The following is a 26,224-nucleotide window of genomic DNA, read 5'->3' as shown; positions in this document are numbered from 1 at the left end:
GTGTTCAGATAGGTTGACATTTTTCACATCTATGTCATCTGTTTCGTCTGTCTCCACTATTTTGTCAATTTGTTGGATGCTGCCTAGCACAATGGAATGGTCTAGAATGATGTCATGGTGAGTGTGGTTTGCTACTGGGATCTCCACATATGGCTGTTTTGCGTGGTGGACCTCAACCAAGCCATCACCCAGGTCCAGTTGTTCCAACTTTGGCTCAATGCTGTTGGTTTCAAATAATGCCACAGGTAAGATGAAATCACTCGGGATCTTACACTTAAGGTGGGTGACTGTGCCGGGGTGAATAACCATCCCCTGCCGTCCAACTCGAAGCTGTGTGTGGTTACAAGTGGGCTCCTGAGTTTGTACAAAGTTAACAATGGCTTCAGCTTGTTCACTTTCAATGTGCATGGCATCTTTCAATAACTTAGCAATAACAGTAACAACTTGCATTCCTCCCTCCTGTCCTAGGATCAGCTCCTGTATTACATTAAAGCCTAATATTGGTCTGGGTAGGCTCACACTGCTGACTAGGAAAGGCACGCAGATGGTGAGATTTGGATTGTCATTGTCAGGTAAGTTGAAAGTCAGTTCCGTCCAACCATCGTTTGGAATAGGTTCACCATTGGCTGCAGTAAGATCAAGTGCTCTGTCTCCTAAAAGCTCAGTAAGAGGGTGTACTTCCTGCTGGGGCAAGAACTTCTGTTTCCAACTGCGGTCAATAATGCTAACCTGAGCACCAGAGTCTAGCAAGACTGGGACAGCGTAACCATTAAGGTTGCATTTTAACAGGCATTTTTGTCCTATAAGCTACTCGCTGGGATACAGATATATTGACATAATTTGCCTGTGTAGGTACAGTGGTGTTTTGTTGGGACTCAGTATTATTGCCGGTCACAGGATGTCCCGCTGCTGAGACCGAGTCACGTTTCCCTGCTGCCTTGGTCTCTTTAGGCATCCCAACGCACGATTTCCTTCCTCTCCACAAATAAAACAGTGGGTGCATTTGGTGCAGTTATTAGCAACACAGCTGGGGCAGCCATACATCTTTTCTTTCCTTAGTGGTCGTCGTGGTCTCTCAGGACATTGACAAGCACATTGGGCTCTTGGTCCCCCCGTTAGTTTTTCCTCTTCTCCCTTATCGTTTGTCTGGAGGGCATTTACGGCTTGGGTAAGAGCCTGTACTTGAGCACTCAGTTGGTGAATCAGTCCATCTTGGGCCTTAGTTTCAGGATTGGGTTTAATTTTGTTAACCTCGCTGATACTCACTTCACTGGTTTGGGCTGAAGCTATTTTTGGGCGAGTGGCACGCCCCAATCGTCTCTTTCTTTCGCTCTCCTCATTTGTAGTTTTCGTGATTTGCCTGAGAAGGATTTCATCTGTGACTGCCGGGTCGGAGAGCAAGGGCTTTAACTCTCTTCTTATGTCTTCATGCTTCTCATTCAAACCTTGGTAAACTGTGTGTAGAAACACATTCTGGACTGTTTGGACCTCGTATTTAATTTGAACTCCGGTTTTCACGTAGCTCCACAGGTAGACTTTTAATAAGTGAACACAAAATCAATAAACCAAACAATACTCTCGCACTTGTTGCAACAATGACGACTTTCAAATCCATACACAATCTCTGCATTTGAATAGCATATTCACAACAATATTTCACATTGACATTTCACTATGACCAAGTGGGTAAATCACTGTAACTGATTACATAAGCTCAACACACGAGGGCATGTCTGGGAGCCAACAATAGAGATTCAACTAGTACACCGCCATTTTGCTCGAGCTGAACGCGGGAAAGACTTGTACAACAAACTCATATACATTCATCACACACGATCGCCACTAATACACTCCGAACATTCATTCACCTTCTTAAGATATATATACAGTTCACGTGTTTAAACACTCTACAAACCTGTAAAACAGTGGAAATGACTGAGTCATGCAGTGTTGAACTCCGGTTTTCACGTAGCTCCACAGGTAGACTGAAGAAGCCACGCGAGAGTTTGTTCCCCAGAAGTCGCCGCCATCTTGTTCGGCCATTTTGATCCGAATCACCACCCCAGCGCCACTGTTGGTGGGAGGCAGTACTACATGCAATATGTTTTGTTCCGACGCACAATTACAGCGTCACTGTCGGTGGGAGGCAAGAGAACATGATCCGCAATGCAACCGCGCTCCTCCAGACTTGAAACCTCGCCAGTGCGGTATAAAAATGGCGGTGTACGGCCGCTGACATACTCGTTTGTGGTTGTCGACATACTTGTTTTTGGCCGCCGCCATGCGTGTTTGTGGTCGCCGCCATATTTAAAAGGACAACTGACGTCACTGCTTGTTACGTCACGGTTTCATGGATCATGTTCAGTTTGAAGAAACACAAGAACACTGGAGGAACATCCAGGTAGATATGTGAATAAAGCTCAGAGTATTTATAAGGTCCAGAGCCAAGTGGATTGAAGAGGGAGAATCCCCCCCCCCCCCCATCATATTCCATATTCAATATCTCTCTGGACCTATTTCAGCAAGACACTGCAGCTGGAACCACATCTGTAGAGTTCAGCTACTAAACTGATCTGCCTTCTTCATTCATGCAGTGACAATGTGTGGTGCATTAAGCAAAACTAACTACAAGAATGGAGAGTAACTGTAGTTACTTCAGAGTAAATGTCCATGACAAACCTTCAAAAAGTACCTCTGACAACTTTAAAAGAATAAAACCATCCATGAATCACGTCATTGTTCTTTATTATATTTTACAAGCACCTTTAAAGACAAAACCAAACAAATCCACATGAGCAAGCGTGAGCGACTGTGGAAAGGGAAAAAGTCCCTCTAACAGGAAGAAATCTTTGCAGAAACCAGACTCAGAGGTGGCGGCATTCTGCTGGTCGGTTGGGGTGAGAGGATAGAGGAGAGGACAGACAGATAGATAAAAGATACACTCTGAAAATTGGGACAGGAGACTTCAAACCACGATATTGTTAGACATCCGGCAGGGAGAATGAGAGCACAGACCACAGGAGCTTGTTAGAACTTTCTCCCACTGGCTATGATGACCTCTGCTTGAAGCCTTGTGTGACCTTCAGCCATCAGGATGTTGATGATGATCTGAAAAAGATCGACAAGGTGCATGCAGATAGGTTTCAAAAGACACAAAATATTGACCACTACTTCTATGATGTCCTCCATTCGATTGATCATCTTAATTCTGGAAGCATAACATCAAAAATGTAATCGATGAGTCTCAGGTCCCCCTTCTTGATATCCGTGACCTCCTCGATCTCTTTCAGCATCTCGAAGATCTGTTGCAATACAGATGAATAAAAATAAACAAACTGAGCTTATGTTACATAAAAAATCTCAAACTTGATTGATGAGTCATAGGAGTGTTCTGCATGCAGACATGCGACACTCAATTCCTTTACGGTCTCTGGATCCGTGGTCAGCACAGATGCTGTGTGCATTGTTGGGTGTGCATATGAATGCTCCATGCCCACGCATTCGGTGCTACGATGACGTGACATTCTGATTGAACACTGCATCTGAAAAAATATTTAAATCAGAATCATTAGTATTTGTTCAAATGTACTGATCTCTCATTGATGATTGCAAACTGACAAGCATCCAAGTGATTCATTGCAGTATGTTATATATAAGATATTCGATCTCCCTCACAACCATTAAACTTTCTCTAATTTGGATGCACTGATAACACAGAAATCCCAGTCAGGTTGTAAAAATCCAGTAATGCAGTATAATAAAAAATACCAGTACGGGTCTAAATAAATCAACACATGGAACAAAGATAAAAAAAGAGCAACATAAACTTTGAGCTGATCTTACTTGAATTGCTCCCAACATAACTATACAACGACTCTTCCTCTCACTAATACTGATATAATGACACCTATCAACCATGTCCTACTTATTAGTGCAGGCTGATGCACACCGTTTTGAGGCTTTTCACCCACGTGACAAAATTCAGCCATTTAGGACGTAAACGCAACTAAATGTTGTGATGAAACTGCAGTTAGCAGGAGTGATAAGTGAAGGCACACAGTAAACTGTGAGTTGTCTGGATGGAGAAATAAAGCAGCAGAGATATGTGGACAGACTGACACAGTTGGGGATAGATGAACATGTCTGTTCCCTCATGGAAGGTTGTGAAGCGTGATCTGGCTACGGTCTTCCAGTGCGAGTATAAACATAGTCTCTAAATACTGGTATAACTCCACCTACCATTTCGTTCTTATTAGTGCAGGCTGATACTTTACACATAGAAAAAAATGCAATTATTTACCTGAGCAGAAGACAATCCTTTACTCTGTTGAGCTTCGAGTACACGTGTGAAGAAAACAACGCAATGGGAACAAATGTGCGTTTGAAGCGCGGCGCACAGTTTTTTTTCCGGCGAGTGGGTCCTCCTACGTCACTTCCGGTGGGTGGGCCTCCGAAAACGTAATTCCCGACGTTCCGCGGGGTCTGATACGTCACTTCCTGTATGTCGCTTCAGTAAACGTCACTTCCGGTACGCATATTTTCAAAATGGCGGCGACCGGTAAATAAGTATGGCGGCGCCCGCAACACCGCCATTTTTGATTCCCCACCGACATCTCTTGGAAGTCCGTGACGGCAGCTGGATGAGTCACTGTTCTGCCACACTGCCTCCTACTGTCTGATTTAAATAACTACAGTCACCTATCCAAACTGACACAGGATGGACACTCACATTAAGTCCCCAAATGAACAAAAATAGACATTGAACTTTAACGTCCAGAACATGTGACAAACACACTTTGTGTGCTTCACACTCACAGTGCTATACCTATGAATATTTCAATACATACCTATGTAAAAGACATTAAGACGGTGCAGTTAATCCGGGTAAATGTAAGTGAAACCGCGCTTTAATAATGCACCACGCCATCGGCTGCTCGCTCCGTGTGTTCAGATTTCAGAGGAGCAGCAGGCGGTGACCGTTAAACCGAGCGGTCCGCTCCCGCACCAAGCAGCCGGGTTTTTTTTCGTTTTTTTTTTCCCCACTCACTCCTCTCCTGAAAAGCAGCCCGTCTCTTCCATCATGTGTGGAGTCCGTTACTTACTTTCTCATGGAGAGACGCGGTCCTCCTCGAAGCCTCCTTTCAAGTCTGAGAAAAAGCCTCAGTTCGATGTCTGCGTAGCTCTCCGGAGGACCCCCATCTTCAGCCTCCTCAAAGAGACTGACCAATCAGAGGCCGAGAAACCACTCGCCACATCCGGTTTCACAATATTATAACGTCCGGTCAAGAAACATCTTAAAGGTTTACCAAAAAAAAAAAAAAGCGAGATTCACTTCAATAAAATGTATTTTTAGACGGTAGAGAAAGTCTCCACCTACAACTGCTCCGATGTTCCGCAGGTTTCTTCCTGTTAAAAGGGGAGTTTCCAATATCTCTGATTTGGTAGCAATTCCCCCCCAACACACACCTCTCCACATACCTCCGTGATTGTGCATTAAGATGACTTGTATTTAGTACTACAGAAATAAAATTACATCGAATAAAGCTAAATAGTTTTTACACATTTTATATTTTATTATTAAATACAAACAATTTAATTTGTAAAGACATTTGTTGATTTTTTTTTTTTTTTTAAGAAACAAACATGCATCCTTTTAAATTATGATACAGAAACTGCTCACGTATATGACTCATGCCCAATGAAACTGAAAAGAGCTCTAAATAAAAGTGGCATTTATTTATATTCTTATCAGTGAGTCAAAGCTTGTCACAAGACTGGAGTCACTTTATCACATGATTTCATATGAATCCAGTGTGACTGGTGACTGAGTAGTCTGTTACTGCAGGGGCTGTTTCAGTTCAAACAGCCCAGTCCCCCCTCGAACCACTTTCCCCACGACAAGGCAGGCAGACGGAGACATCAACTGGTCATGTGACCCTGAAAAACGAAAGAAACGGCCATGAGCACATCAGAGAAGCCCCATTCAGAGTTTACCTTTACAACTTTCACTTTTTGATCTTAAGACCCACTTTTATTATTTGATTTGTAATCCAGTTTGAGATACTGCCTCAATTTTACTGCCTGCTTTTTATTGTTTGCACTTTAAGGTAAGTGCTATTTAAACCAAGGTGACTTGGCATACGCAAAGGGTGAACTTCAAAATACGACGATCAAATGAACATTCATGTCAAACAGTGGTTGTGGTGAACATTTCTGATTAAATGCTGCAATGCGTTTCATCCACCATGCAGAAAGTACCGTTAATTTCTCCACTCTATTAACTGATTTCCTTATGGCACCTTGTATGAGTACTGCATAACCACGGAAGCCTATTTCTACCACTTAATTATTAAAAGGTCTTCCATAAAACACCCGAGCTGAGATATCAGTGATGCGGCCATGCAAACTAATATTGGCCTCAAAGCCATGTTGTCAGTAAAGATTTGGTGAGTGTGTGTCTGCCAAAAGCCTATGAAACTGCCTCCCAGCACTCTTTATACATCGATACATGAGTGAAATGTACTGATACTTGTGTTATTTGTGCACATGCAAAAATACACTCTTTGAAGTCATAATACTACTTGTGTAATCTTGGGATCAGGAAGGGGAAAAGATGTTTGTATTTTTTTTTTCTTATGCGATATTTATTGTTTCCAATTGACTTCATGGTACCTTAAACACAAAGATCTAAAATAACTAACTAAATATATATATATATATATAAGCTTGTTGACCCTCCTGTATGTCTCCATTGTGTTCATGGCTTTGTGATTGTAGTCTCTTTCTGTGTAACAACCAATAACGAGTAATGAAGTAATAATGAGTAATTTTGGCCATTCTAAATATAATAAAGCCAATAATGTAATAACAGGCTAATAATGAAACCAAATAGTGCTGCATCATATGCATCCTCGATGTAGGAATATGACGACTATTTGATCCACTGTTATTTTTGACAAGGCAACTGCACAAAAAAAAAAAAAGAGTATTTATGTATTATTACATTAGCTTCTTTTGATCCAATCATATAACATCTTATCACACTAATCGACAAGTTATTACCTTAATGGCTTTATTCCGTACGAAAGGCAAAAAAAATTACATTATTGACTGTCATTGTTTTTCTGCATTTCCATTCTTTTCCCTCCATCATTCGCCTGACTGGTGCCCGTATGGAGATTTAATGATTACAGACACTGTTGAATGCTCCCTGTAATCTTCTTGGCTGAGAGTTCTTTCAAGCTGTGGAGCTTTTCTCCAATAAGCGTATTACAACCATCCGTATTTCCTCACCCATCATGGTGGCATCTTTGAGAAACTTGTAGCTGGTCTCGAAGGTCATCTGCTGCAGCGGGGAGGAGTTGGACCTCATGGCGTGGCGGTTCAAGGGCTTGTACACACCTTCGAAACACATGTAGTCTGCCACCAGAGACAGATGCCTGGGATCCACCTCGATGCCTGGAGACACGCAGAGACAGAATTGATGCTGTGAAGGATTCCGACAGTGTGCGCGAGTGTGCATTTGTGTGTGCGTTTGTGTCCAAGTACCGTAGACGGCAAAGACGTCTTTGATCTCCTTCTCGATGACTTTAAAAGCCACTTCGATCCCGTAGGTGTTCGCCATGGCATGAACCTCGTTGGAGTACAGTCTATTGACGTCCAAGATCTGCAGGGGAAGAAAACAAAAACAACACTGTAATGTTGTTACGCTACACTCAGAGATGTTTATTAGAATTGAAGCTTTGCCATAAGTTTAATGCTTTCTGTTGCTCCAAAGCAATAATGTCACAGATTGACTCATACCAAGATGAAGCCCCTCTAACTAAAAGAGACCAAGGAGGCGTATTCATCAGCTTGGATTTGTTCTGAAGTTCTGGCGCTGTAACCAAAAAGCAATAACCTGAAAAGACCCGATCATATTTGAAAGTGTGATGACTAATCTGGTGAAGTCCGAGAAGAAAATAAGGAAAAACAAGAACACTTGGGAGAGTTTATAGCTCCATTTGGCAGGACAATTTAATTCTACCAGCTGTTTCCCCCTCGTTGTTCACTTTTATATCTGAATCACAAGATGGTTGAACACTTTCTCATGGATTTAGTATAAAGAACATGATTCAACTTTCCCGCAAAATGTAATTTCCTCTGCCTCATGGCCAATCAGGCTATTCAATTTGATTAAAGAAATCATTCATAATTTCTTCACCATATTAAAAGACCATGATTTTTTTTCTTTCGAGGTCTTGGATTCAGAACATGATCTACACCATCGATTTGCACATTATCAGTTAGTATGAGGAATTTGATCAAAATCCGTTTTGTGGTTAAACGACAATCAGCAATGACAACATCATTAAACAGGTTTCCCTTCAAATCAATTATCAGCGGTTACATGAAATGTTTGTAATGGTGACGTCAGTGGAGGCCAGAGACATTTTGAGCGATGAGAGGACCAATATTTGACTAATCAATGGCTTTCTTTGTTCTGGATGTGAGCCATTTGTCAACTATGAACAAACATTTGCAGAGTGGTGTGAAACCTTGAATACGTACGTCACTGTACATGAAGATCTCCTGCATGTTGATGCCCTCCGTGTTGAGGAGCGTCTCCTTCTCCCCGGTCTTCGTGGTGGTTTCGCTCAGCAGGCAGCGGGTCAGGCCTCTGGTCTCCATGATGACGGCGTTCTGGGCCAGCGAGGACAGCACCGAGGTTAGGTCGAAGTGCACTTTGCTGACCGGCAGCACCAGGTCCACCTGCGAGGAGAGGAAGCGCAGAGACTCTGAAACAGTGAAAACCTTCTGGAACGCGACTTTAGAATGCTCACGAACATCCTGCAGTTGTGTCCTGTCATCCAGACAAGCGTGAAACCAAAAGACATGGTGGGGAAAAAAAAGTATTTCTGATGGGAGGTCTACATGTGCTCCTCCACAATGTGTATGTGTACAAAATCGTCTGGAGTCGTTTTCTTGACACGTGGACACGAATTTCCTGCAACGATGCCGCGTGGACGGGAAACTTGTTAAGGCACGACGGGGAGAAAAAGGATTGTTTCAGCTCGTGTGGACAGGGACTGAGAAAGTTCTATTGTTTGCAAATAAAACTATACGACTTTAACAAAATAAAAGCTCACCTCACACCAGAGCTCATGCTCATGGTCAAAGCTGTATTTCTCGATGGCCTGGTTGGACTGCACCACAACGTTGACTCTGGTCTGGATCCAGGAGTCTCCTCGCTTCTCTTTTTTGGACCCTTTGGTGCTCTTCTCCGGGGTCACTCCCACTCCCACTGCCTCCACCACCTCCTCCGAGTAAATCTCCTCTCCCTCCACCTCGTCCTCCCTCTGATCCTCCTCGTCTTCGTCGTCACCTTCGCCCTCGTCCCCACTGTCATAGTCCACCTCAAGAAGGAATGGTGAGGATTTTAGACGGTGTCGTATAGAGCAGGCTGGAACCAGACGAGTGTTGGGGCGCTGACTTGGAGTTCATACCTCTTCCTCCTGCTTGTCTTTTCGCTTGGCGTCCGTCGCGTCGGCGTCTCCCTCGTTGGCCTGATCGTCGACGACCTCCCTCTCCTCCTCCAGGTCGCCGTCATCGAGCTGCAGAGAGCGTCACAGGGGATATTTACAATCTTACAACCCAACCACAAAACACCAAGGGTCCCGTTCACGCGACAATGTTTCAAATGAAAACGGTTTGTAATGAAACCAGACACACATGCATGCAGAGAACAATAGGCTATAAACATCACCACACCTTTGTAAGGACAGACGACTAAGTTGGATAGTTATCATGGTGACTGTCAACTATAAACCTAAAAAGTCCCAGCAGACAATGGACTCACGACACTGGAGGGAAACATTATTTTCCATTATGCCTATGACGAAACTATTTATTACAGACGTGGTGCACATGCGAATTAGCAGCATTTTAGAAAAGGTGCATTTTTTTCAGTTGTCACCCAGACGGACTTGCAGTATATTCAGTAGCTCCGAGCACAGTTGTCGTGGAAACGGACACCCAAAACGCAACAAAAGTTTTCTCTTTTCACTGGAAATCGTCGCGTAAACGGGGCCTAAAAGACTGCTGGGACGCCACAGAAGTGAAACCGCACCCCCGCTAAGTCGGCTGCTCCATCGTTGCCGTTGTCGTCCTTGTCCCGGGGCGTGGCCTTCCTGGTTTCCACGGCGATGGAGGCCAGCTTGGCTGAACGCTTCTTGATAGCTGCAAGGAGGAGATGGAAAAATCTGGGGGAGTTTGGGGCGGGGGGGGGGTTGGGGTTAGGAAGTGCGAGTGCCACTGTTTCTGACGCATGGAAACACACACGGACACGCAGACACACCTGGTCTCCATGTAGCGGAGGATCTTAGCGGGGGTCAGCAGCTTGTCTTCACTGTAGCGGTGGGGAGGAAGGAAGTGGAAGGTGACCTTGAAAGTTCGCAGCTTTTGGAATTTGTCCAAGCGCAGGCTCTCGACCACGTCCACCTTCTGCAGCACCTGCTCTCACACACACGCAGACGCACACACACCCTAGAGTTCAAAAACTTAATGCGGGACACTCGTAGCAGCTCTTCAGCTGTAAACCTCCACCACTGTGTGCAGGACATATTTATCCCCAGCAGCCACGTTGAAGCACCGCGGGGTCCATGAACTAAAACTTCACTGTCGCAGCCGTTTGGGCCAGTGGCGTCCACGGAGGAGGACGCACTGAATTTGACGAGGCTGCTTATCAAGTCAAGTCGGCTTTGTCAGTAGAACACTTTAAAACAACTCATGACTAGGGATGTCCGATAATATCGGAGGGCCGATATTATCGGCCGATATTGACTTAAAAATGTAATATTTGGAAATATCGGTATCGGATTTTTACAACCGATATTGGAATTTCCGAGTCTCCTTGAACGCAGCATTGGACGTTTACGGGCGCCTGCTTGATGACGTTTAACAAAAACAAAGACAACATGCTAGACTCGTGGCTAAGAAGGAGAAGCCCGGTGAATGAAATGTCCGTGGAGGACTGGAGGCTCAACCAGGCCCTCTTCCCTGCTGGTGCTCGTGTTGCACGCAAGTACCTGACTGCACCCTGCACCAGTGTTGACAGTGAACCAGTGTTCAGCACTGGTACCAGTACCTGACTGCACCCTGCACCAGTGTTGACAGTGAACCAGTGTTCAGCACTGGTACCAGTACCTGACTGCACCCTGCACCAGTGTTGACAGTGAACGACTGTTCAGCACTGTTGCCCACATCATTGATGAGAAGAGAAATCACAGACATTGCGACAATGCTGAGACGCTTGTATTCATACAGAACAATCTACCTCTTACACACGAGGACATGTGAAAAAGAAATAGACCAGTTATATGGACGAGTCAACTTCAGTCTTTGTTTTTGTTGCACTTTATAGGAGGGCTGTTTTAATTTTGTGAGCATTTCTGTGCCTTTCTTGTTTATATTTGCACTATTTTGTTACTCTTAAAAGTGATTGAGCCCAGTTTGAGTCTATTATTTGACAAGTTATGGCCAGTTATTCATTCATTGACTGTTTACAACTAATGGACTGAAGATATGCCTCTTCATTTTTTTTTATATTGTCTGTGGTGTTGTTGAGTTTGTTGTTGAGGTTTCTCTCTAACACTAAATAAATATGGCACTTTTTTCCATAATTTAAGTTGTTGTTCTCTTATTTTTCTCAGTGTGTACATTTGGAAAGCCATGTTTGATTCACATATGCATCCAGTGGGGCATCACAATAAAATTAGGCATAATGTGTTAATTCCACAGTAGGAGATATTTTATGTTGTTGTTACCTAACAGTTTTGATGTAAAAAGCCAGCATACATCGGTATCGGTGATATCGGTATCGGTGATATCGGTATCGGAAATTAAGAGTTGGACAATATCGGAATATCGGATATCGGTAGAAAAGCCAATATCGAGCATCCCTACTCATGACCATAAAAGAGTAAACCATAAAGCGATACAAGACAGTAAAAAAAACAATAAAATTGGCACCGATAAAAGCGGGCGCAAACATGGCTAAAAGCCAGGGATTAAAAACGGGCCTTAAGATTAGTTTTAAAAGTGAACGGTGAAGGGGATTGTCGATTAACGTTCAGCGTGTGGCTGTGTGCACTCTGGATCAGTCTTTCTTCTACCTTTTAATTGTTGGACTGGGACTGAATCTGGTGCAAAACGTTACTTTTGTGGCCACGGTCAGAAACCAACTGTGGTTTCGCTAAAGTGGTGGTAGAGATACAATTTACACACGGGACCGTAAAAAGGTTATGGAGGAGGCCCGTGTAAGACAACTCTTCTGAAGGCCGACCACTTCTGTTCCCTCGTCTTTGCATAATTAGTGATTTGAAAAAGCCTCAATGCTTTCACATCCTTATTTCTTCTCACCCGCTTGAAACATCTGCATATATCTTTATATTTAAAAATGCAGTACAACCTCGTCATCTCGCTCATTGATCCCAGGCATGAGAAAACTGGACTGTTGGTCTTCAAACACTGTAACATGCAGCCAAAAGTGAGTGCAAATATTTTCGCATGAATTAGCAAAAGTGGACCTTGGCACAAAGGAAGAAAAGAGGCCGTTTGTAGCCAAAAGAGAAAGAATAGCAAAGATGAATACAAATGTACTGACCTCAGCCAGGCACACCCTGGTGAGTTTCTTCCGAAGCGTCTTTGCTTTCTTCAAGGCCTTCTTGTTGCTCAACACGGGGACGCTCATCATGGGGGTTTTGATGTTGGAGCTCGCCACCATCAGGATCTCTCTCAGTCTGCGATGAACACATAACAGAGTGAGGCGGAGAAAGGTCACGCATCATCTTAACTGTGGTGATTAGTTCCAAAATGAAGCGGAAACAACTCGAAATGTCTCATAATCCACAGAAACACGTCGAGTTTTACACAAGGGCTTGAACGGGAGGCAATGAGGAGCGGGGATTCCTTACCGAGGGATCCCCAGAGTGACGTTCATCTCTCCCCTGCCGGCAAAGTGGAAGGTGTTGAGGGTCATCTGGGTGGAGGGCTCCCCGATGGACTGAGCGGCCAGCAGCCCCACAGCCTCCCCGGGGTCGCACAGCGAGCGCTGCCACTTGTAGAGCAACAGCTGGCGGAGGCTGGAGACACAGAGGAGAGACGAGGGCGGCAGCAGCGCATCAATAACAGCTGAACATGCACCAAGCAGAAACAACGTGGGTGCAAATCACATACACTTATTCTGGATGTTGTGATGAAATGAGATAAAATTAGAGAAATGTGAGATGCAGATAATACTGCTGCTATGCATGTCAGGGCAAATAGCTCTGAACATGCGTGAGAAGGAGTCATTCATAACAATGAATGCAACGTGCGATCTTCACTCTAGAATTTAACCTTGCTTCTCTATTAAAGTGAACATTTACTACATCCATAATATTCATTACTAAAGTCAATATTTAGTGCATCATCCTGTGGAGGCACATTTTATACCTTACATATAGATACTGAGCGTTCCAAAATAATGAGGAAAGAAAGAAAATGTTTGCAGGGTACTGTTCTGTGTGCATACAATGGTGGCTTCAATACATGAAAACAGCACCCACTCGTGGTCCAACATGAATATTACACCGTTCTCCAAAACTTGAAATTTTCTTAAGACGAAAATCAGGAGTTAACAGGGCCATGTTTGTGTGTTGAGCCCACCTTTCCGTGTCCACGCCGTCCTCGCCCGCACCGCTCCTGCTCTGCAGGAACTTCTCCGTGATGTCATGGAAGTTCTCCGACACGGAGCCGAAGCAGACGTCGGGCCTGAAGAGGCCCAGCGAGGGCTCGGGGCAGCGGGACGCCTTGCGGTTGTACTTGGCCTTGCCGTCCTCGTCCAGATCGCGCCACTGCTGCACGAGCTGCGGAGCGAGCAGAGCCGGAGTCACGCAACACTGCAGGAGGCTGGAGGGGCAGAGCGGGACTCAGAAACAGTCCTACCTTCAGCACGGCAGGGGGTCTGTTGGAGGGAGTCTCTGCTGCGTCTGAAGCCTCTTTTAATTTAGCCAACTTCTTCTGGGAATACAGCAGGAAAGCACCTGAGAAGTTAAAGGGACACGAGCTGGGACATGAAACAATTCCTAAATTCTCTTGCGCATCTTCAAAAACCACCCTTCAGCCCCGTTTCTTCCATGCAGCATGACATTTGACATGTTTTGGCAATTGTATGATTTTAGTATTGTAAGACAAATGAAAAAAATAAATAAAACATTGTAATTCTAAAGCTTTTTTCCAGTATTTTATTGATTCTAACCAAACCAGGGTTGGATAAAATTTGTCCTCATTCTTCCTGGAGCTTTTCAATGATCTGGACTCCCTCTTTTCCCAATCAAATTGTTATAGATGTGCTTGCAATAATACTTTTTTGGTTTAGTTTCTCAATGATGATGTGAGGAGACATGCATCCTTCCATAAGACAGGAGGTTTTTATTCAAGCTCCAGAATCTGACAGAGAAAACAAGAAGTGACGGCATTATGCCACATCAATAATGTGAAAAATAGTGTATAAAGTTTCAAAAACAGCATCTAGATGTGGAAAAAAAGTAATGAAGCTTTTATTGAAAGTACTAGAAAGCTATCGATTTGGCTGTGGAGTCGAGTCAAACAAGGCTGTCTACCTTTGCGTGGACATGCCGTCTCTCTCTTGGCCTTCCAGCGCTGCACGGCTGCAAAGTGTTTGCTGGCGGTCTGAGAGTCCAGACGAGCCAGGATCTGGTCCAGGCCTTGAGACCTCTTAATGACCTGTAGAGGGGGAAAAAAAAGCAGCTCAAGGCCTGCGCTGAACGCAAACAGGATTATGTAGCACTGAGGTACATCGTGAATGTTCCAGACCTCGTAGTTGTCTTCTATGAAGGGAAACTGTCTGGGCTGCAGGAACTGAGTCTTGGGGATGTCCAGCCCGTCCTCACCGTACAGGAACTGCACCACCGAGCCGTCGCTGTCCCTCACAGTCAGGTCGTACTGCACCACCAGACCCTCCAGATGTTTGATGACACACCTGTCACAGGAGGGGGTACGGAGTATATTTTACTACCACGTTATTTATCTGCCTCAGCTCAATTTTGAGTGAAGATTCTCTGAATTGATGTTTTACCTCTGCAGATATCCTGATCTGGAGGTTTTCACAGCTGTGTCCACCAGACCTTCTCTGCCGGCCATGCAGTGAAAGAAAAATTCCTGAAGAACAGATCACACAACAAATACTTTACCTGAAGAGAAACAGTTTGCAAACACTTCTCAGGTAATCTGAGAAATCTGGAGATTTGATTGTAGATTTGACTCCAGCCAGAATAATGTGTTTGCCTCATCTACAGCTGAGTGGTATTCAAAAAAAATTGTGTTGCTCCGTTTCCACGGCAACAGACCGTTTTCTAAATGTTGCATTTCCCACAGAAACTGAGTTTGGCGGTTAAGGAAAAGTAGCATTTTCCCTCCTTTCCATGGAAACTGAGTCCAACAGTTTTCAAAAAGTTGCGTTTCCCCCAATTTCCACAACGACAGAGTCAGACTGTTTTCATAAGCAGCGTTTCCATGGACGCAGAGTCGGACCGTTTTTAAAAAGTTACATTTTCCCGTTTCCATGGACACGGAGTCAGACTGCTTTTAAAAAGTTGCAATTTCGCTGGCTCTGAATACCAACGTCCTGTAAAAGCAACAACATTTTTCTATTGAAGACTCTGTGGTGTAAATGGAGCCTCAACCAATCGGTCCCGTTAACGTGATTTCAAGAGATCAATGACAAGTCAAATATTTTTCAAAGACAATAAAAATTATTCTCCTCTCTCACTGTGTACCTGTGGTTTGATGCCCGTCAGAAACCTCCCGGACACAAAGCCCCCAGCTCCCGGTGACGGATCGTATGGCTGGAAGCACGGCAGGAACTTCCCCGAAGGCATCAGAGGAGGTCTGCGACCCTCCAGCTCGATCTGGCCGAGCAGGCATGAGATCTGAAACAAGCAGGACGTCAGCCAGAGTGGTGATACTCGGAATCCGTGGAGCAAAGGGGGGAAAGTAAAGGTGGATGTGGCTTTGACGTCTGTACCTGCATGGTGTTGACCGTTGACCCTTTGGCTCCGGACTGGACCATCAGCTGGAGGTTGTTGTCTGGGAAAGACGTGTGCAGACCAACTGGCATACAAACCTACAGAGACACGAATGGAGAGTCACTGGACTGCAGCTCAGCGGCAATGGAGTGAGAACCTGCAGTGTTTCTTACCTTGTTGATGTCGTTGTTCACCTGGTTGGCCACTTCTTTGAACTTGTGGTCGGCCAGGGTGAAGTCTCTCTGGTCTGGGTTGAGGTGAGCGTCCTGCCAGCGGCCGCGGGCCTCAGCTTGACCCACGTCGGAGGGCAGGTTGAACGCAGCCTGAAGGGCCTGAGGATACATTTCATTTCATCCATGTCATTTGTTTCTGCGCTGAATATTATAAGAATCAAATGTGCTGCACCCCGACTGGTCATTTACAAAACGACTTTACTATTGAAGAATATGAAATTAATACATATTAAGCCAAAGTTGAAATGAGTTTTTGTTTTTTTCAGATTCTACGCTCTTGTTGGCACATTATCTTCTCTCCTCTAACCTGAGGGATCAAACAAGACGAATCGCATCAGCCACAACACAAAAGCCCCAAAAGAATCATAAAATACCATACAATATATCCAAAATAACACCACAATAAACACAAAGAACTATTAATTGATCACAAAATCTATTTAAAAAATGACAAAATTATCAAAACCAAAAAGTAACTCAAAAGTTAAACACAAAAAACACAAAATGAACAAGTAAGCTATAAAGAACATGATTTACCTATGTTGAACTTGATTTTTTTCTTTGTGATTATTATCATTAGTTGTAACAGTAGTATGTGTGATGTTATATTTCTGTGTATAATTTTTGTCTGTTGCACAAAATCACTTGTTTTGATCAAGCTTTATCTCTTTAAATATAGTATTTTTATTCAACATTGTTTTTAATCTGTACGTTTTAGACTGTGAAGTACTTTGAGCTGCACTTTAAATACAAAGTTATTATTAAGTTTTGATCATAAACAGTATAAATACCAACACTCATTTTGACCTCTGTATGCAGTACATGTAGATCCCCGGCAGCCACGATGAAGCACCGCGGGGTCCATGAACTCCACCTTCACTGTAGCAGCCATTTGGGCCAGTGGCGTCCACGGAGGAGGACGCACTGAATTTGACGAGGCTGCTGATCTGTATGAAGCGGCTCCGACTCACCTTGGAGCCGACCGTCAGCGACTCCCTGATGATTTTCTTCCTGCGTTTGTTGGCGCCTGGTTTGACCAGGATGTCCTCCACTCCTGGAAAAAGACGGGGTCGTTCAGATCTGCCAGAGCGGGACGAACGTGTGCGTGTGCGTGCGTGTGTGTTCAGTACCCAGAGTGAAGCCTCTGTAGAGCTGCAGGTAGGCTGTGAAGAGTCGAGCCAGACAGCTGAGCAGCTTCCCGCTGGTCTCCCCTCCGTACAGCTCGTAGCAGCAGTGCACCAGACCGTAGGCCGAGGAGCCGTAGTGGGCTTTGTCCAGGACGCCGACCAGCAGCTCGCCCTGACGGATCACCACCTGGGAACGGGACTGGGACTGTTACAACAGCCCTCCGCCTTTACTGTAGTGTGACATGTGTGTGTGTGCGCTCACCTGAGATTCACACATGCTGTCAGGTGAGTATCCTGGAGCGGCTCGGGGGGGCTCCTGGATCCACGCTTTGCCCGGGATTTTGGATTTTCCGACCAGGTTGAGAGGAACTGCTTTGTCTGGGATTACATTCAGCAGCAGGGTCGACACCAACTGCAACACACACGCACACACACACACCAAAACACAGCAGAGTCAATTATATTAGAGTAGCAGAGGCTCCTGAAATAGCAGCTCTGTGAAAATCAACAATGTAAATATCAATAAAGAATATCGAAATACTATATTTCATATATTTTATTAATATCACAATTTTTCTTCCTTTTTATTCTCATGAATCCATATTTTAATTGCTTTTTCTTGAGATGAGATGGCAATGATATTGGATTACCAATTTGTGGTTAAATTTAACTATTGAACATGTGAAATGAAAGTATAATATGTGAAATTCAAGCTTAAACATGCTAAATTCAACTTTAAAGATATTTAAGCAGTAGATTTGTCATTGCATTTGTTATTGCATCTTAGAAATAAAGGAAAAGTGGAATCTGTCCATGTTCTCTTCCTTCGCAATGAAGGTTCCAGGAACAACCACTGACAAACCGGTGTGCTCATCCTCTATCCTGCGAGTCTCTTTTTTTTCTTTTCTTTCTGGAACTTCAAATACTAGTCATGACAGAAGAGCCCAGACGCTTCCTGCACCTGTTTTCCTGTCCAAAGCTTCTGAGGCTTGAGGATGGCCGGAGGCAGCAACTTCACTCGGCCCGGCCGGTCGGTCAGTCCTCGGTACAGCAGCTCTGTGTACTGGTCTCTGGAGAAGAAACAGCCCCGGATGGTCATCCTGGTCCCCGACACCATGTGGTCCTGGATCAGACCCGCCAGAGGCTTCCCATCCTGGAGGTGAGGGAGAGAGGAGCCAACGCTGGTGAATGACCGCATTTAAAGAGCTTCAGCTATTGCGACATCTACAAATTTGTGAATGCTTGTAACTTTTAGGGCCATAAAATGAAGCTGAAAGAAGGTAAAAATGCACATTTCTGTATGAGGGTCAGAGGGGGGGGGGGGACCTTGGGGACGAGGTACTGCTTGTCGGTGCTGACGAGCGTGTATGCCTCGGCTCGGGCCAGCTCGCTCTGAGGGAAGTGCGCGTTCATCTCGTCCCCGTCGAAGTCTGCGTTGTAGGCCTTGCAGTTGGCGTAGTGGAGCCTCAGCACCTGTGACATGGAGCAGTTTGAGTCAGTTTTTACTCTGAATACTGCAGAGCTCGGTGGAAAGGAAGAGCGGGCGCACCTTCTCCCCCGGTAAGATGCGAGCACAGTGGGCCTGTATGGAGGGCCTGTGCAGGGTCGGCTGTCTGTTCAGTAGCATCACGTCTCCATTTTTGATGTGGCGATTCACCTGGAGGCGCCAAGAAAAAGGGTTTATTCAGGCAGGCTGCAGTAATTCAAGTGGAGACATTTTCCAATGCAAATATGACGAAATAGACCAACAGGAAGACAAACAAGCATCCGTTTATTCTTTATATGCTGTAGATATTCAGTGGTTTCGTGCGCTCAACAATCAAACCTGTGCCATCAGTCTTTAAATCAGTTTTATTCCACCGATTAATATCAATATATAGAAAATGTTATTCTAATGGGCAAAAACCCTTCACATGATCTGACTCACTATCTTCATGGGCATCTTATGTGGACCCGGCGAGGGCGTCAGCAGCTCCTTAGCAACCGCCTCCCTCTGCGCCGCGTCCTTCGCCGACAGGATGATCCTCCGGCCATCCTCGCTGATCACCATGGAGGCGCCCGGGTGCACGTTGGGCCCGTTGATGACGGCCTGGCGGAGCTCCTTGACGTTCCACGGCGTGACGGGCTGAGGGTAGGTCAGCTTGGTGGCAAACACCTGCCCGCGAGGGAGGAATGGGGAACATTCCAATTAGTCCGCATCACATTGTGGCGCTTTAAAGAGGAATATATCCCATTTTATTCCGGTGAGGTCTGAAGACACTTTAGTTCAAGAGGCTCATGCAGTCCAATTTCATGTTGAGGAATTAAATAGTGCCAGAACGACTTTTGAATTGAAACTTTCAAGCTTTTCTTTGTTGTGATGAGATCGTCAAGATTTTCACAAAAACTTTATAGATTTATATTATGAGGATAATTAAAAATTACACATGCTGCTTCAATTCTGAAGGTTTCAACACAAAATTCATTTCTCAATATCTCAATAGAATATTCTTCAGGATAAGGAAGTTGTTGGTGAACTTTCTCCTCATCCCCATCACCCACAATTTCAAACACTGTTCTAACTCTTTTGTTTTTAATGTATCAATTCATTTGTTAAAACCCGATGTCACTGTAGTAACCCTGCTGCTTCTGAATATGGATGTTGATATAACTGTCTGCTTTTACATTCATGTGCTGTAACTTCCTCGTGTCCCTTTAGAAACACATTTTAATAAAAACAAAGAATCAAAAATAAAAAAATCCATACCGTATATTCTGCACATGTAAACCTATCTCCTAAACTTACTGTTTGGAATAGACAACACAGTTTTGTGAAGTTAAAGTGATCAGTTTGAGGAACAGGAAAGATTCATCTGCTAAAAACTCAGGTTAAACAGCAAATACGTCACTTTCCCTAGAAAACCTGGATCTTTCATTCCAAATCGTAACGTCCCGACGATAAATACTAAAAATACTTCAAAGAACGGCTGTTGCTTATAGTAATGTCTCAGCTGTACCATGGGTATTCCTATCTCGTTGACTCCGATGTACATGTCTGGGCAGATGACGGATCGAGCGGCGTAGTCCACTCGCTTCCCCATCATGTGTTTCCGGAACAGCCCGTCCTTCTTCTCCAGGATCTGTCGGGACGGAAGGCAGGAGCGTCTTTAAAAATAACGAAGGAGAAATGCTCTTTGCAACTGCCATTTTTGGGTCTCGTACTTGTCTGATCCCGGGGTATTTCTCCGTCATCAGTTTGTCCATCTCGCTGTCGAACACGATGTTGACGTGGCTCTGCAGGCGAATCCACATGTTGTACAGTTTGTCCGTTAACGTCTGACCGGGGATCCCGGCCAGGAAGGTTTGGTCCGTCGGCTCCGTCTGCTCCGTCTGCTCCGTCGGCTCCGCAGTCTGCAGGAGAGGACAGCGCTCAGCATCCACCGCTGGAATCAAACTGCCTCTATGGAAGTGAATGGGACAGCTGAAGTCGCCCCGCTCTCCTCACCTCTGTCTCCGCCGTGAATTTCTCCCCCGCGATGAGAGCCAGCAGCTTCCTGACCACGTCACAGTCCTTCATGGCCGCCTGCATGTTGACCGTCTGGCCGTTGGTGAACAGCTGATCCCCGAGCCGGTTGATTGGACGATACCTGAGGAGAGGATGTGGTGGTGCTCAACATGATCGCACCAATACCTTATTCTATGAGCAATAAGGTCCCCATTTTTACGACAACGTTTCAAACGCAAATGCTTTGATGTCGTTTCGGAAAAGTTTTGTTTTTTTTGCGACCACACGGGCTAAACGCACCCGCCGTGCATGCATCACAGCAAAGGACAACAACAATGGATGCCTACTTCGAGAAGCACTTGTGTGAGGAGATCCGCTGGTATCTCCATGTTTACAGTCCTGACTTGAAAGAAAATAAAGAGAGCCAGAACTCCTGACGTTGTTATTGAACATCTACTCGCGCATGTTCAGAAGAACTATTTACTTCAATTATGGTGTGACTCCGAACACCGTTGTTGTTTCAACGGACCCCCGAAACACAACAAAACATTTTTGTTTTCACCTTAAAATGAGGTGTAAACAGGGCCAAGTCACACTTTTATGCTGGTTATGTGACTTGTACATCAATTTATACTGGTGCATACCATCTGTGACCACTAGATGTCACTGTATGGCAGTGTTGGATGATGCATTTCTGCACAGACACAACTTCAATCTATACTAGATGATATAATTGAAATTCTAAAGCATCACTTCATATGAATATATTTGGGAGTAGTGTGTAAGCATGTAGATATACTAACCTGCAGGGAGGAACCACCAGCAGCTCCAGGAAGAAGAGGTCAGGATGGAAACCTCCATCTCCCCCCTCAAGACCCGCGAACAGACTCTTCAGGAAGAAACCTGGAAACATTGGACAAACAAATTAGGACTCAGCCTAAAATACAGGAGATTAAAAGTTTGATGATTGCTGTGGTTCAGTTCAACAAATACAAATAACATGTTGGGCTAATTTTAGTAGAAATACATGGCATAAACATCTGTTAAGAAACATATTGATATGTCTGGTTAAAGAAAATACACTTTGAGCTTTATAATGTGATTTAATGTCAGTTGTAATCTTCTTTACTCAGAAATCTAAACATTTTGTTAATTGACGAAGCATATGCAGGGGCTGGTAAACACTAGTTGACTAAATGTTATTTAAGTTTAAGCCCCAGCCTCTTATTCAGGTTTCTGTTTCAATATTACACACCCAAAGTGAACAGCTTATATATTTCTAGAATGACAAGGTGTTTTGCCTAAAAAAAAGGCATAACAATCAGTAAAACCACTGTTGATTGCTCTCAAATACGATGTTTCATCGCAACACAGCAAAAATAATCACTTTATGTGATTTCTTTTTTTCTTTTACTTTTATGTTCTTTAGCTGCTGGTTTGCAGGGTTATGGTTATAGAGTGGAACTGCTGGAATCGCCACAGTCTCGGCCTACATTTGATACCTTGATTGTGCGTGTAGCGTGACGTAGTGGAAATGTGGCGATTGGAAAAAAAAAAAGGCTTATTTTGTTCTTGCAGCTGAGCTTTTTCTGTGTAATTTGATGTGCGACACAACTCCATTTCTACTGTAAATGCTTTTTTGTTGTGATGTTTTCTTGTCCTACCTTCCATCTCCCACATTTTGTTGATGTGCTCTTTGGCCGTGCTGGCAGTCATGTACACTCTCTTTCCAGCCAGCAGATCTCCTGCGAGGACGAAAACCCAACAAGACAGAGGAGGGAGTTCATCTCGTGGGCGTGTTTTCTGCAAAAATCTCCTCCTCACATGTCGTCTCAGGAAGGAAACCCCCTCTGATGCAGTCGGTGGTCTGCTCTACAGTACTCACCTTCAGCTTTGTCGGTGAATGAAGCTCCCGATGGCATCGTGATGATCAGCTTGCTGTTGTGTTCACGTCGCACCGTGGACTTGCTGCAACTGCACACACATACACCGCGGCATGTTATGGAAGAAATAAATAAATAGAAACATTCAAGCCTCTGGGGATCAGAACCTGTGAGTTCAGCTTTAAATAGATAAATGTAGTTTACTACAAGAATGAGAAAGACACAAAAAATATTGTTTCAATCGCTGATGCACTGTTATATGTATATAGCTATAAAAAAAAAAAAAAAATTTCAATTTGACAGTATTCTGTCTTCACACACATAACAAATACAAATATTTATATGTATAAAATGTAAATTTTTACAAAAAATGTGTATTCATAAGAAAAATATATACATAAATGTTATTACAAGTTTGAATTTACAACTAAATACTTTGTCTAATAAAGAGGAATGTATACTATTAATTATTAAAATGTAAATTTTTTAAGACACGTTTTTTTTATTTGAAAGAAAATATAGAAACATCTATAATAAACATTAATTGCTAGAAATTACATTTTTTATTTAGTTTTTTGATTAAAAAAAACGCACGAAAAAAAAACTAAATTCAAAAAGCCTCTGGCTGCATTTCTTCAAGTTAATGTAAAAAATGTTGCTGTAAAAGGCTCTTTATTTCTTATTCTTCTCATACTATACTTGTTTTAAACTGATCACTACTTAATGGACAACCTTTCCTTTTATTTTAATGTATTCTTCATCACGTCTCGATTTAAAGTCTTATAAACTTTCAGATTTTCTTAATTCACCTGCAGTGAGGACACTTCCTCGATTTCATCTCAATCTTCCAGAAGTCATTTATCAAACTGCCCTTCTTCTCAACCAAATGTTTGATCTGAAACAAACACAGACACACACACGCAAATTAAAGCTCTTTTCTTCAAACATTAAAATGTATCTGTGCGTCTTTGTGGGTGTGTCCTCACAGGTTTGATGTCATTTGACGCTTCTGCATCAACACCAACAACCGTGTCTGTAAACTCCTTCAGCGCCAGCTGCAGCTCATCTCCTGTGGCTTTCGGGTTCAATTCCAGGTACTAAAGAGAAACATGCATGCAGGTTCATGAAATCTGTGCAATCTCTTCCATGCTCTCCATCTCTCCCCCTGCAACCCACCTGGTTGAGAACCTGCTCGGCCTGGTAGACCTCCTGCATGGCTCCATGCTCCACCAACTTCAGCTGGCTCTGCAGCAGGTGGATGGCAGCTCGGGGGCACGTCAGCCCATGGCAGGCCAGGCACGAGCCGCGGATCAGCAGGTAGAGTTTCTGAAGGAGGAGAGGAGATCTTTACAAACATACTGTACAGATATGTAGATGTGTGTGTGTGTGTCAATGCTCACATCAAAGAAGAGTGGGTTGTATACAGGCAGCGGGAGGTCGATGTGACCCAGGTGACCCGGGCAGTTGTTGAAATCCTGACAGCAGGTCGAACACACCTGGTAGATAACAATAAAACGTTCATAAATTCAAGAAACCAAAGAGGTGTGGCTGCACAAATATTACAAAAAATAGACTGAATGGCATTAAATTACACGTTTCCACTGTGCATTCATGATCTGTAGGTATGTTGGTATCGTTCAAACACGATATTGCAACTTCACAGACGTCCACCACATTATTGATTTTTTATTTATTTTTTGTTAAATTCTTGCAGAAGAGTGACATGACATGAAACAATCATCCAGATTAAAACAAGTCAGTCTCAAGGCAAGTGTTTAATATAAGAGTGGGCAAAGTATTCATCCTCACTACCATCTTCTCAATCAAAAGTTCATACCAAGACACTTTGTGTAAATACAACATGCTTGATCACAGAGGTTAGGTTAAACAAGCTGGTGTTGTGCAGCCACAACAATTCTGGCATCGTATCACACAGGAGAGACACACAACAAGGACTGTGTGTGTGTAATCAAAATGTACCTCTTTGGAGTCTGCAGGCCCCAGGGCCAAATCATAGAGGCTGTTTGGAGCCACGTTGCCCACAGCGTCGAGGAACCTGGAGTTACTGATCAACTTCACACTCAACTTCCTGATGAAGAGATTAAAAATCACAAAAACAATGAAGTTACACTGGATTTTCTGGCATTCTGAAGCAGTTTCATGACTTCACGGAGTAGATGACTCCTTTTTTCAGACGTGTGTTAACCCACTTAATAATGTGTTTCTATATATATATATATATATATATATAAGAAATCTCATCAGATCATTGTCTGATCTACTACATTAGTCATTGCACTTAAATCCAGAGTTATATATAATGATCATCGCGTTTCACCATTTCCTTTTTACAAGATTTACTTGGCCTGTGTGTATTACCTTAATTGTATTGAATATTTTCTGACATAAGTCTGACACAAACATGAAATCAGTCTCTTAACTCAGGACTTAGACATGACTTTACTATCATGTGTTAAGCTAAGAGTTCCCCTCTGTCAGTCACACCTGAAATAGACAATTGTAGATTCAATCAAATAGATTTATCTATCTTCATCTGATTGGCTCCTTGATATTATATAGGATCATTATACAAAAAAGATTTGTATCAGAGCGTCTGCATCATATGACTGAATGAGAAACGAGCTTGTCAGATGATCAACAAGGAAATTACAAAAAGAGAAAAGAAGAATAGAAAGTCCACTCAATTTTAATGCAGGATGAAGAATAAAGTTGTACATAAGTATAACCTTGCATTGCATAGAGAAGCTTTGGCAAAGTTAACTTTCTACCATACCACCAAAATGCATAAAAAGAGCAAGTTAAAGGTGCAGTGTATTGTCACATTAATAGATTATGTGTGACTATCGTGATCAAAAAAGAGCTATGCTTTTTAAAGATCGTGTTTGGAGGCATGCTTCAAGTTCCTAATGGGAGTGTGTATGATGTGGCTGCACTGTGAAGTATTAAAGTCATCTGCAGAATATATGCAAGTAATTAATCCTGATTGACACAAAAACGGAGATTTTATCGTGTTTGCAGCACTATCAGTAAATATGAGGATAAAATTAGACGACAACTTCAAAATAAATGTGCGGATAAACTTAAGAGTCCACATGTTGTTTTCATGTTTAGCATGTAGCCCAGAGTTAAAGTATGCCCTCCCTTACCTGATCTCCTCGGCTGAGTACATCCCAAACGACATACCCTCCAAACGGCGCCATGGTACTTCTTTTCCGAACAACATCTTGTAGAATTAATGACCCTTTAATGACTTTTCTTTCTGAGTTTAACTCATGTCGCAGAAGGCTAACCACACGAGCTGCAACTTCTTCTGGGTCACACGTGGGACCGTAACATCACGCTTCACGCGGAGAGGGGGCAAACGCAAAAAAAGATTAGCTTTTTAGAGTAAATTGTATTGTTTTTACAG

The 26,224-nt window shown here is 43.6% G+C and overlaps 2 protein-coding genes across 2 annotated transcripts in view; both read right to left on the bottom strand.

Moving 5' to 3' along the window:
* st3gal5 (ST3 beta-galactoside alpha-2,3-sialyltransferase 5) overlaps positions 1-5,207 on the bottom strand; it is a 33,719-nt gene extending 28,512 nt beyond the window's left edge. Inside the window, exon 1 of the mRNA XM_080502296.1 lies at positions 5,103-5,207. The gene's annotated coding sequence lies outside the window, so the exon portion shown is untranslated. The remainder of the gene's footprint in view (positions 1-5,102) is intronic.
* Positions 5,208-5,636: 429 nt separating this feature from the next.
* Positions 5,637-26,095, bottom strand: polr1a (RNA polymerase I subunit A). The gene is made up of 37 exons (XM_080502290.1): positions 25,962-26,095; positions 24,775-24,883; positions 24,195-24,290; positions 23,971-24,120; positions 23,781-23,891; positions 23,604-23,689; positions 22,797-22,885; positions 22,576-22,656; positions 21,715-21,814; positions 20,912-21,053; positions 20,629-20,817; positions 20,424-20,546; positions 19,355-19,582; positions 18,977-19,084; positions 18,754-18,900; positions 18,389-18,580; positions 17,690-17,839; positions 17,431-17,614; positions 17,272-17,354; positions 16,241-16,399; positions 16,067-16,165; positions 15,819-15,971; positions 15,119-15,201; positions 14,857-15,022; positions 14,643-14,766; positions 13,966-14,063; positions 13,687-13,886; positions 12,954-13,121; positions 12,644-12,779; positions 10,337-10,491; positions 10,109-10,241; positions 9,486-9,593; positions 9,129-9,395; positions 8,551-8,751; positions 7,549-7,666; positions 7,294-7,458; positions 5,637-5,937 (listed from the first exon to the last, which is right to left on the bottom strand). The coding sequence occupies exons 1-37, from the start codon at positions 26,036-26,038 to the stop codon at positions 5,837-5,839; spliced, it is 5,079 nt and encodes a 1,692-aa protein (XP_080358416.1). The 5' UTR covers positions 26,039-26,095; the 3' UTR covers positions 5,637-5,836.
* Positions 26,096-26,224: the final 129 nt, after the last annotated feature.

Source organism: Blennius ocellaris (assembly GCF_963422515.1).
Source record: "Blennius ocellaris genome assembly, chromosome: 9".
NCBI lineage: Eukaryota > Metazoa > Chordata > Actinopteri > Blenniiformes > Blenniidae > Blennius > Blennius ocellaris.
This window is presented reverse-complemented; position numbering and strand designations above follow the sequence as displayed.

What these genes read in the sequence shown, in the direction of transcription:
- polr1a (XM_080502290.1), bottom strand. Translation starts at nt 26,038, where the DNA reads ATGTTGTTCGGAAAAGAAGTACCATGGCGCCGTTTGGAGGGTATGTCG. An exon ending in AGCTTTGGACAGGAAAACAG is followed by an intron (nt 17,840 to 18,388) that starts GTGCAGGAAGCG and finishes TGTGTGTTGCAG; the next exon opens with TTGGTGTCGACCCTGCTGCT. An exon ending in TCATAGAAGACAACTACGAG is followed by an intron (nt 14,767 to 14,856) that starts GTCTGGAACATT and finishes CCCCCTCTACAG; the next exon opens with GTCATTAAGAGGTCTCAAGG.